At 44.4% G+C, this 12,053-nt stretch overlaps 2 protein-coding genes across 4 annotated transcripts; both read right to left on the bottom strand.

Moving 5' to 3' along the window:
* Positions 1–2: 2 nt before the first annotated feature.
* On the bottom strand, positions 3–4,040 carry LOC117583625 (4-hydroxybutyrate coenzyme A transferase). The gene is made up of 4 exons (XM_034272074.1): positions 3,639–4,040; positions 1,197–1,589; positions 738–1,142; positions 3–673 (listed from the first exon to the last, which is right to left on the bottom strand). The coding sequence occupies exons 1-4, from the start codon at positions 3,814–3,816 to the stop codon at positions 219–221; spliced, it is 1,431 nt and encodes a 476-aa protein (XP_034127965.1). The 5' UTR covers positions 3,817–4,040; the 3' UTR covers positions 3–218.
* A 659-nt stretch (positions 4,041–4,699) lies between these two features.
* LOC117583120 (alpha-1,6-mannosyl-glycoprotein 2-beta-N-acetylglucosaminyltransferase) lies at positions 4,700–11,212 on the bottom strand. 3 transcript variants are annotated; one of them, XM_034271310.1, is made up of 11 exons: positions 10,668–11,212; positions 9,405–9,544; positions 9,202–9,330; positions 8,975–9,133; positions 8,727–8,911; positions 8,426–8,667; positions 8,212–8,357; positions 7,988–8,148; positions 6,955–7,443; positions 5,878–6,092; positions 4,700–5,812 (listed from the first exon to the last, which is right to left on the bottom strand). In XM_034271310.1, exons 2-11 carry the CDS (start codon positions 9,418–9,420, stop codon positions 5,590–5,592), a joined length of 1,965 nt encoding a protein of 654 aa, XP_034127201.1. In that variant the 5' UTR covers positions 9,421–9,544; positions 10,668–11,212; the 3' UTR covers positions 4,700–5,589. The 3 variants fall into 3 exon arrangements, with proteins under 3 accessions (XP_034127201.1, XP_034127202.1, XP_034127203.1); XM_034271311.1 differs by lacking the exon at positions 6,955–7,443 and adding an exon at positions 6,457–6,519 and having other exon boundaries at positions 4,703–5,812; positions 10,668–11,195; XM_034271312.1 differs by lacking the exons at positions 6,955–7,443; positions 10,668–11,212 and having other exon boundaries at positions 5,590–5,812; positions 9,405–9,420.
* Positions 11,213–12,053: the final 841 nt, after the last annotated feature.

Here is a 12,053-nt window from a genome sequence, read left to right on the forward strand (position 1 = left end):
TCTCTCACATGAGTTCGTTTTATTTTGCCATCTCAATTTTGGTAATGCTAAAAGGAGGAGTGTCGCTCGCCATAAAGTGCAGTTCTTCTATCAAGAGTCTACTCCAAACTCAAACAATTTCGGGAATGCGTTTACGGATTACGGATGTTCTGATTTGTGATTCAGGCCACACTGAAATTGTTTCTATTCATCGACGATTTGGATCTCTAAATGTTGATTTAGTTGGGCGACGGCATCACCTTGATGCGCTCAAAGCAATCCTTCTCGAGGGTCTCGCGATGTCTGGGGTCGGATATCTGGATCAGTTCGTACATGCGCTGGCGCACATTCTTGCCGAAGAGCGACGCAATGCCATGCTCCGTGACGACATAGTGGACGTGGGCCCTTGAAGTGACGACGCCAGCGCCTGGTTTCAGCGTGGGCACAATTTTGCTCTCGCCATTCTTGGTGGTCGAGGGCATGGCAATGATGGGTACACCCAGGCCATCTATACCCTCGGCAGCACCGCGAATAAAGTCGACTTGTCCGCCGAAGCCAGAGAAGAAGCGTGTGCCAATGGAGTCGGAGCAGACCTGACCAGTCAGATCCACTTCAATGCAGCTGTTGATGGCCGTCATGCGGGGCTGCTGCTTCACGATGCCGGTATTGTTCACATAATCGATGCCATACATTTCTATTCAAGAAAAACCAATGAAAATGTACTCTAATGGTGGAAAATGTTGCCAGGCATAGCTTACCGATGAAGGGATTGTCGTTGACAAAGTCATACAGGGCCTGATCTCCAATGAGGAAGGAACCCACAATCCTGCCCTGGTGCATCTTCTTCTTGCTGTTGGTCACGCAGCCCTTCTTAACCAGCTCGACCACTCCGTTGGCGAACATCTCGGAGTGAATTCCCAGATCCTTGTGGTTGTGCAGAGCAGCGAGAACAGCGTCGGGAATGCTGCCAATACCCATCTGCAGGGTGGCGCCATCCTTCACCAGATTCTCGGCAATCAGTTTGCCAATCTTCTGCTCCACAGCGGAGATCTTGCCAGTGCCATGCTGTGGCAGATTGTCGTTAACTTCGACGGCAAAGTCAAAGTGCGATTTGTGGATGATGGCATCACCGAAAGTACGCGGCATCTTGGGGTTTATTTGAGCTAAACAGATTGGGAATATAAATATCACATAATCTGGGAGGACTTGTCACTTACCAACAATGAGCTTTGAGTTGAGCAAAGCAGCGCGCACGCAGTCGACACTGGTGCCGAGAGAGCAGTAGCCATGGTTGTCTGGCGGCGACACATGGATCAAGGACACATCAGGCTTGATAATCTTCTTGTAGAACAGAAGAGGAATTTCGTGAAGGAAGATGGGCACATTGTCGCCACGTCCCTCGGCCACAGCTTTGCGCACGTTGGCACCCATGAACAGGGAGTTCGAACGGAAAACATCCTTGTACTCGGGCTTGCAGTACTCTCCAGGACCCTCCGTGTGCATGTGGCAAACGGTGACATCCTTCAGATTGTTGCACTTTCCATGCAGAGCCATGGCATTCAGGAGAGCGACGGGCGTGGCGGCAGCTCCCTGGGCAAACACCGTGTCGCCTTTTCAAGAAAAAAGATTAGAGAGAGATTGTTAATATTTAATCAATTAATTGCATGGGGGGAGGCGACAGAACTGCACCTTTTTTGGCACCTTTTCCAGCACTAATTCATCTTTGTGTCTCATGCTATCTTTGTCTTGCAGTGGAAAGACTTGTTTTAATGTATTTAGAACTATTTTTAAAATGTATTTCGTGCGAATTAAACAACATTTGCGTGACTGACAAGTTAGTAACTAATACTAATCATTCCCTTTATGCGCATTCAGCAGAATCTGTGCTTACAATCTCTAGCGATCGAGAAGCTTTCGTTTGCCGTGACTCTTGAAAGCTCTCAAGATGTTTGTTCGTGAGGGAGGGAGGGAGAGAGAGTTAGCTTGCGTGTGTTTTCAATAATGGTGCCATAGTTCTTTGTCTCGTGACTATACTTAATGTTTGCAGACCTATGAGGGGGCGCTTCCCAGAAATGTACAACTTTAAATGATCTATTTGCCAACACTCTCCCTGACAAATGGCACAAACAGACAGGCAATGGCGTCAATACCAATGTGCAGGCAGCTACCAATACTTTGACCCCCTCCCTTTGCGGGCCCCCTCAAAACGTCATAGTCATAACAAATCATGCGATTCCGATATGTGAAATTCTTATCTGTAACAGTGTCTGAGCCACGCCAAATATAATTATAAGAAAGTTTTCCCCATAATCTATTGACAAATGTCTGGCGTACAGAATGCGAGAACCAATAGAACTGATTCCAGCGTAGGCAATGATTACTGTACGAGTGCCAAAAATTGTATCTGCCAGAAACGTGCCATCCGAGAAACTTTTCCAACCAAATTACGTAGTATATTCTGCGTAGACCAGCGGCCTGCGTTGGCGAATTTGGCTAAAATTAGAGAGAACGGGACCAACACTGACGACGCGCGAGATTACAGCTCGTCAAACACATGCATAAATCACACATTAATAGCTGTGGCTGTTGCTCTGGCATGCAGGCCCCCTGGCGCCCCACACATCAATGTTTATCAATTTGCATGGGCCTGCTGTTGAGGGAGACCTTTGAAGTGCTAAACATTGATTATGTCTATGTGAATTGTGGGCGTGGCTAACGGTCACTCAATTGATTCCATAGCAAATGTCGCCAAATTGCCTAAATTGAATTTAATCAAAGCAAATGCTGCGCACGGGTCAGCTGTTTCTGATTATGCTGCTGCTGTGACCTCAAAGAATGGAATTTAAAATTTGCCCAATGACACGAAAACACACACACCCAAGTTCACCTGCTGATATTCATTGCATAAGAAGCTGTTTTAAAAGTTATTAGCTCTTATCAGCACAGCTGCCGACGTCCGCAGCGACGACGATAGCCGCTTGTATCGATACACTTGCATGTGTGTGTGTGTGTGCGACATTCGTTCTTGCGGAGTAAGCTTAGCTTTCATGCTGCTGTTGTTGTTGCTGCTGCAGAGCAGGCGAGGGTACAAAGTACAATTTGGTGAAACTAAAAATAAAATCTACATGCGACGCTCCACTGTAGCCACAATGTATGTGCACAGATACACAAGTACAGTTAATGACCCCTGTCTGCATCTGGACTGAAACTGTAAACGTGTTGGCTGGCATAGTGTGTAAGGGAATAGTAAATAAGTAACTGATAGCTTAAGCACTCAGCAATGACGATAATCACGGTCAATTTGATTCTGTCAAAGCTATTGAGCAGCCCCCTTATAAATAAGTATTCATGTAAATATGTATGTGTGTATGTAAGTGCCCTCCCCTGTGCTTTGTGCTGCTCAAAGTAGTTCAACAACAACAAACACACACATGGTTTACATTTGCATGCCACTGCCACTGCTCTGCGCCCCGTTTTCATTTTCATTCTGTTCTCCTAAGCAAACCCACTAGAACGCCAAAACATTACATAACCAAAAACTTTGCCGTTCCTATATCTACACGAGCAGTATAGTATATTAATGAAAACTAAGTTTACAGGTCAGCCCCAGCACCAGTGGCGCTGAGATTACAAAGCCAATCATTTAGTCATGCACTCACCAGACTTGATGCAGGAGACAGCCTCCTCGACCGGCACAATTGGCGGGTCACGGGCAATCGGATGCGACAACTCACGCACATAGGTGAAGTACGTGTTGTGGGTGGATGCAGCATTCGCCGATGCTACGGTCAGGAATTTGTTGATTTGGCCAACATGGCGCGCCAGTTGCTTGCTCATGATTGCAGCTAATGAGACACTATCACGCACTCAAACCGAAAGAACGAACAGGCTAGAGTTGATTAAATCACGTTATGTTCTGAGATGGCAGTGTATTAGCTTCTAGTCCGTTGATTCGCTGATTGTGTGCTGTGCTGTGCTGCTGCCAGTCTCAAGACCTCGGGTTGTTTTTGCTCCAGCTGCGCGTTTGCAACTAACGTTGGCCGCGAAAAAAACAGTGTCGGAAATTTTTTAAGCGAGAAACGCAAGCTCTCCTTTCCGACTGGATTTCAGCTATTGAACGTGCTTGATCTTGATATGCTCCTCGCTGTTCCAGCCACCACGCAGTTCTCTTATTTTTGGGACATTTGCTTAGAAATCTACGATTTAGATTTTGTTTTGATTTGATTTCCAAAATATTATTAAGCTTTCTTTAGTGTTGTCTAAAATTCATTGCCGGCAACGATGGTTGGAAAATGCGACGAACATCGATAGTTTCGCCGACCATTGATTGTTTCGCCCGGGAAAATTTAACTTGGAACTGAATTCCTCTCTGCTGCGGCCACCACGCTGCTCCTTAAATTTTGGGAAATTTGCTTAAAAATCTACGAGTTTGGTTTTATTTTTGAATGATTTCCAAAATATCATTGAGTTTTTAGCAGTTATGTTTAAAAGTCCAATGGCACCAACAAAGGTTGGAAAATGCGTCAAACATCGACTATCTGATAGTATCGATAATGACGCCCGTCGAGAGCCCATGCCGTAGATGCGACCACTAACCGCAAAATACGAAAATTTTTGAATTATTGTGGCTTTTAATATATGTCATCTATCTATCATCTGGAACTCCACTAATACAGAGTTTTAAGGCGAAATTGTAAGACAGTCTGGATTGGTATTTGTTCAGCGTTCACTTGGCTTTTTATTCACTAAGATTAATCGTTCAAATGATCAAAAATTCCTAATACATAAAAGCGCATTTGACCAACAATTACAAAATAACAGATTAATTTAATTAGTTAAATACATTATGTATGCATATGTGTGTATGTTTTTTGGTTGTATGTGTATTAAAAAGACCTTATTTAATTTATACAACAAAAGATTTCTATGTACAGGCTTAAAATGTTATACAATAAGTTATCAAAGAGTTATTTAGTTATATTCTTCTAATGCGCCATGGTTCGTTCCATGTGCATGTGCTACTCGTATGACTAGTTTATGCGATTGACTGCTTGCTCTACCTCTAAACTCGCTAAACTCTCTAGAGACTCGACCACGTAGATGGCCATTTACGAAACGGATTCGGCACAATTTGGGATTACGATAGACGATTTAGTACTAATCGTACATATATGAATTATATAGTTAGTATTATAAGAGTCGTATGCGTTGTTGGGACCTATCCGTCCTATTTTTGGACGGAGCCTAAACAATACAGAGTAATGTTTACCAAAACCGAAGAGCAAACAGTACAAATAGGATCCGAATATTGGGTTGGGTTGGGTTGGCATATGGCCTGTGACTAGAGGAGGATTACTTATACTAGGAATTTGTGCCGCGCCCATGAAAGGTGGTGTCTTTGGAGGCGCAACTGATGCACAACTTGTTTTGACTTTCGATTACTTGCGGTTTGGTTATTACACTGATACAGAGTACTTATTCTCGTTGAGTGCTGAATGTTGAATGTTCGCGTTTAACCATATTAAAGGCTACTTCCTAATAGCTCTAACTAGATATCAATACTCGTACTGAAAGCTGCAGCTTTGCTCCTTTGGCACCCACTCCGGTCCTCTATCGCGTGGCCAGGGTCATGTTTAGACACAGCTCATGGTCGCGCAGGTCGCCCCAGCCGCCGTTGCCCTTGCGCAGCTTGGTCTTCTTGCTCAGACTGGGCACTGTTAGGGTGAGTGAGCGGGGAAACAGCTGATGCGAGGTGCGTGCTATCCGCAGCACGTGCTGAACCTTTGAGATGACTTGGTTGGACTCGCAATTCTTGTTCTTATGATGAACGCCACTGCAAGAGGGAGCATATGGAGAGATTAATAATGTAAGGACAGTGCATAACACTCTCGGGCATACCATTCCCCAATGTGAAAGACTCGCGGCCCCTTGACAATCATGGCGTGCAGCTTGCGCTGCAGGCACTGCTGGGATACGTGCTGCAGCGACCAGTCCCAGTTGTAGTCGTCGTAGGTGCAAAAGTGACGGGCACACTTCCGGATGTTCGTCCAGGTGGTGCGGTTGAAGGCGAAGCCCATGTTGTGCTTGCTGCTCACCCACGGCATAACTTCCACCTGTCGGCGGGAGAGATGGGAAGAAGAAGGGGAATTGAGGTTAAGTACGCAATTAACGGCATTCTTTTGTAGTAAACAAATTGAAACAGATCGAAATCGAAAGGAGCGGATAGGGGCAGAGGCGGTGGCATAGGCAGGGGGGTTGGGCATGCAAATTTCATTCGTTTAAACATAAACTAATTGGTAGTACAATTTGTGGGTAGCTGTATGAAGTCAATTTAGTGGTTTCCCAAGTGGCTCTCAATCACGCACTGCACTGGCGCAGTTGGGCGGGCAGTGTTTAGGATTAGGCAGTGATTCGCTAACGTAACGTAACGATGGGAGGAGGTGGTATACACGCCATACCAATACCAATACCAAATACCTTGCGATAATCATTGATGATGCTTTGGCTATCAATCTTCACGAGCCGCACGCGTGCGTGTAACTGTAAGGCAGAGTTCGAGTTCGAGTTGGAGTTCGAGTACGGGCAGGTACGGGCGGGGCAGAGTTGTGGCATGCCATAACGGGACACATAGACAAGTTAATTAACACAACGCAACAGTATGCATAGCAATTACACATACACAGAAATAGAACAGAAAGCAAAGAAAGGAAACATCCAAAAAAGTTACATGCAAAAGTGCCAAAGCGCAGGTATGTAGGAGGAGGATGTGGGAGGATGGGGAGCAATCTACAGGAGCACCTTGAAGGGTCGCGACACAAACGCATCCCAGGTGCAAACAGCCAGTGCTCAAAAAGTAGGGACAAATGCGGATGGATGGATCGATACGCAGGGTGCAGTTGCAAGCTAGAAGGAACTTGGAGTGGATGCCAGCCAAAAGTATGTGCTAGCGGTGGTGGTGTGGTGTGGTGGCTCTACCTTCTGATAGACGGAATACAATGACGGCAGGACATGATAGTTCCATGTTTGTGCACCATTTTTGTTGTTATTGTTATTATTGCTATTGCTATTTTGTTGCTCATTGTTGGTGTCGTAGGATGTGGCTGCTGAGGAGGCGGTGACAGTGTTGATGTGGTTACTTCTCATATTATTCGATTTGTTATTGTTATAATTATTATTGTTATTGTTATGCTTATTGTAATCTCTCTTGTTGCTATTGTTGATGTTTTTGTGGTTGCTGCTGCCATCTGCAGTGGTGTCGCCCACATACACTTTGGCGTTGTTTCTGAATGATGTCGTTGATGATTGCGCAGATGATGTGGAAGAAGAGGAGGACGACACGGCTAATTTGTTATTATTATTATTGTTATTATTGTTGTTGTTTTTGTTATTATTATTATTATGCCTATTGTATCCTAATAGACTGTTTGACGAGATCAGCGAGGAAGCAGAGGATTTCTTGTTAGTCTGCGTGCCAGAATTCGGAATAGAACAGAGATATATAATATATATATATATATATGATGTTTAAAATACAATAATAATAATACATGATATATGGTTTCAATGTATGAGTGTGTTGCAAGTAAACAAAAGTGTAAGTGGTTCGTGAATTTGCGCTCTGAACACGCCCCTCTAGAACTATGTAGTTTCTCTTCGCTTCACTAAACTGCACTAGTTCTGCCACCAGCTACTGGTAGTCCATTGGGGAACTAGTGCTGGTTACCAGGGCATGCATGTGATACAAGGCCTAATCTTAACCCAATCGGCTTGAATTTTAATTTATGCTATGATTTCGATAGTGAGCGCTGGGAATGTGTGTGTGTGAGTGTGTGAGGTGTGTGTCTGGTAGCAACAGAAGCGTTAAGTTGTTCTTTAAACATAAATATACAAATACTTAAAATAGAGGGTACAGCTCGAAGCGCTCTATCTCATTTTTTTTTGTCTCTCACTCAACAGACTTTCAGTGGCAAGCATTTCTAGCATGAGGAAGTTCCCTTCTAGGTCTCACCTTGCTGTGGTAGGTGTAGTAATTGAATGTCTTCAGATAGGTGCCCAGGGACAGTACGTTGCACTGGGGGCACAAGTCTTTGGTGCGCTTCTGCATCATGGCCAGCAGGTATAGAAAATCCTCGGCCACATAGTGATCCTCCTCGAGAAACAGGACCAGACCTAATGCCGGAAAAAGGATCTGAAGTGGGGTTTGGCCTCAAAGTGATCCTTGCTACAGCATACCTGTGTGATAGCGGGTGACCTCCAGCTCGTTGAACACACGATTCGCCTTCCAGATCCAATGATGCTTCGTCTGCGTGAACTTTGCCTCCCGATAGTGCCCATACAGATCCGGATACAGCGCGTTGTTGCAGTTGCTAATCATGGCCCTGTTAGATACGATTATTGGTAAGTTATTTCAGCTATACAAAGGCACCTCCTGCATGGCAATACTCACTGATCTTTCTTGATATTCCGCTGACAATCGTTGGGATCGACGCCTGGATACTCGTGGGGATGCGTCTGAATGGAGTAGGGATAGAAGATCTGTAGCACTTTGCAAAAGTCTATCTGCTGCACCAGATCGTTGATGTCCTCGTCGTAGTAGTCGTGCGAGAACACCAGCAGCACCTTCGTAATGTCCTGCGCCTGCGCGAGGCTGACAATCAGATGGCGCAAGTAAGTAATCCTCGTGTGCACCTGTCAAATGATTCCATAATGAAGTTGATGCTGAAGGGTATTTCATTAGATGGACTCACCTGGACTACAATTATCACAGAGTCGTTTTGCAGAGGCCCAAATGTGTCCTCATTGAGCACCAGCTGCATGTCGTTGTATTTAACGATTTGACGCTTTATTTCCGATATGTTCGGCGGATGGTAGACGTCAAAGCTGATTGTAGTCGCAGTCGCCGCGCCGGAACTGCTCGAATTTAGCAGCAGAGCTGAAAGGGAATCGAAGTAAGCAGTCATTGGGTTTGCAATTGAAGTTTAAATTTTATACTCACGAGCTCCTAATACGCCCAATGTTCCGGTTGTTGCGGTGCCACTGTGATTGCGCGAGTGCGGCGTCAAGTACTTGTGCAGTGGGGCGGGCACCATGGCCAGGATGGCATCATCCGAGTCATTGGTGACCGCATCACCCAGCACAGTGTCCCGGGAGTCCACTGGAGAAGAAGAATGTCGAAATAAGTATGTGTCCAAGTGGCGAATGGAATCACATGACATGTCTTACAGTAGTTAAAGTTGTGATATTGCAGCAGGCCAAAGATGCAGAGCGCCAGTAGAAATATGCTCCGCATATAAAAGTTGTTGCGCTTCCGTCCCATCGATCCGGTGTTGGGCAGTGGTATCAAAATGCGACCTTTTATGTGGTTACAGTATCAAACTAGGTAATAAATAGCTTGCTTCGATTCGTTCTGGTCTCTGTTCGATTACCTCTCATTTTGGACATGATATTCTCGCTCTTACTCTCACTCTCTGACGCTCTCACTCTCACTTCTCAATCTGTCTCTGGGGGCTGGCGAAGCTAACGAAGAATGCTCACTGGGTGCGCACTTTCATCTCGAGATTGCCATCTGTAAAGAAGAATGTAATAAGAATCAATTGCTGGGTTCCACTTTCGATAATGATTTTCTTTGTGGGGATTATTCTGGCTGCCCCTGAGCCCTGGTTGCCACACAATGGCGAAACGGAATGGGAATGCTAATCAGAAAAGTAACGAGTAAATCACACATTCAATTACGACCTGCCTGGCCTCGATTCTCCGCCATCTCGAAACCATATTTTGATCGTACGACGCTTAGGCAGGCACTTACTTGAGTCTAAAACAGCAAATGGAGGAGCAGGCTCACGTATAGTAGCCCCATGGAGCAGCACAGCCACGACAGCCGACAGCCTGTAAAGTGGGCGGTTTTGCGGTTTACGGCCTCGAGTCAATTGGCATAAAAATAGATTCGGCTGGCGGCCCAGCAAAAAAAAGTTTCATTTGTGGAACATTCCCGCGTACGCGTAACTGAAAGCCCCTGAGAATCATTATTTTTCGCGTATTCCCCACGAACTAATTTCCTTCAAGCGAGATGCTTTCCGACTGGCAGCTGTGGGCGGTTTTTTGTCACATGGTGTAGTTGAATCTATTTTAGTGTACAATCGATCGAAGGGAAATTACAGCCGTAATTCCCTTCACTCTGCGGCAGACAAACGAACGTGAAACTATTCCAATTAAATGCTATGTATATAAAATCAATGATTGTCCTCCCTCCCCCCTGTAATCATAGCAGCCTTAGAACATTAACCAGCATTAATTGGGCCAATCGACTGCCAGCCGACCCACAATAAGAATCTGACTTTGAATCCAACAAAGTTCAGGCAAGCAGTCGAATAGCAAGCAGTCGAAGGTGAAGGGGAAATGCTGCTGCTTGCCATCTTCAAGTGCATGGGGTGGCTCCCACCTCACCCATCCATAGAAAGAAACACACTTAGTCGAGGGGGTGTGGCGGTGTGGGGCACCGAACAGGTATTTTTGGTTTACTTGTTACGAAATTTGATGTCAAAATCAGGCTAAAACCAAAACAAACCCGAAACTCGCACACAAATGCGCCGTTTACTTTGCATTTTTTGTATACTACACACGAGCGAATATTTGTTGCTCTTGCTGCTTTTTCTGCGGTTCGGTGCTAATAAATAAATACTTGAACTCACCTTTGGTTGAATATCCGCGTTCGCGGTGCGAGCACGGGACTTCATCTGAAGGCGCCGCCAGCAGCGTCATGATTGTGAGTATTGTTATGGTCGCAACTTTACTACGGCCAATCCAATCGATTTTTCAGACGCCCCCAAAGTCAAAATGCAGCGTAACGATTTTGCTTGCTCGCTGCCGCAACGCCAAATTCAATCACAATTACAGCTTTGGGCATTTCGCAATTAGGCTCTCGCAGATTCGGGGCTTATCTTTTAGTTAAATCATCGCCGATCTGTTTATCTATCTAGCTCTGGTGGCTCTTCTTATCTTCGAGATTCGTTTTCGTATTCATGCACTTTCGGTACACATACATGCTCGCAGCTGCTACTGCGGCTGCTGCGGCAACACACACGCACAGCACACAGACGGGCATCTTTTCACATATTTCACATTTCTTGCTTGGTATATGCTGCTTATTTCAGCTTTTTATGTTAATTAGCGTTTTTGAGTTTTCACTTTCCTTTACCCAGAAACACGCACAAACAAGCAACAACAACAATACCAACTAAATTTATTATGTATGCAAGTATATATGTATTGCGAATGAATACTATATTTTGATGGTCGACGCGAACCGCGGCTAGCGAGCAACTAAATTTATTTATGTTGATTACAAAAAATTTGTTTTTAACTAGTATTGTTGATATTCTATCGTTATATCGATATATTGATATTTTAAATGTATATATTCGATATGGCGATAAGCACATCTTCAAATTATATATTAATAATCGATATTTGCCTGGCAACATATTTTCCGCGCGCAACAAAAAATTCAATTTGCGGTTTCAAAAGTTCCACAATTTCGGGTCGATAATGGAAACGGAATGCTCCGAGTGATTTGGGTCAGTTCTTATATTTTGACAGGCTAGAATCAGTTTTAGGGACTGGTTTCACTCCTTTCTTTTGCAAAGTAACACCAGAAATTATGTCTAACTAATCAATGATGGATGGGCTTTCTTTGATCTTTTATATTATTTCTATATTTTCATACAATAATGTACGTTCATAATATACTCCACCCAGCAGTTTTTTTTGCCACAATGTGCCGCCACCTGGCGTTTCCCTGATACAAGTATGTCTTTGAAGATGAGAAGCCCTGCAAATCCTCAATCGATATATCAGGGGCAACGATATTACAATCATATATGATATCTGATGATATCTGAACGCTGATCGCTTAAGAATTTAATAAAGACGAAGAAAAGGAATGAATGTAGATAATGTAAATGGAGGGGCTATTTGTGCTAAGTTATCTTTCTCCTCTAAGTATTTTCGGTATATTTTCCAAAAGTGAAGGCACATTTCGGTATATTTGCGAGGGTCAGGCGGTATATTTCGATGAA

The sequence above is a fragment of the Drosophila guanche genome, unplaced genomic scaffold (genome assembly GCF_900245975.1).
Source record: "Drosophila guanche unplaced genomic scaffold, DGUA_6, whole genome shotgun sequence".
Taxonomy (NCBI): Eukaryota; Metazoa; Arthropoda; class Insecta; order Diptera; family Drosophilidae; genus Drosophila; species Drosophila guanche.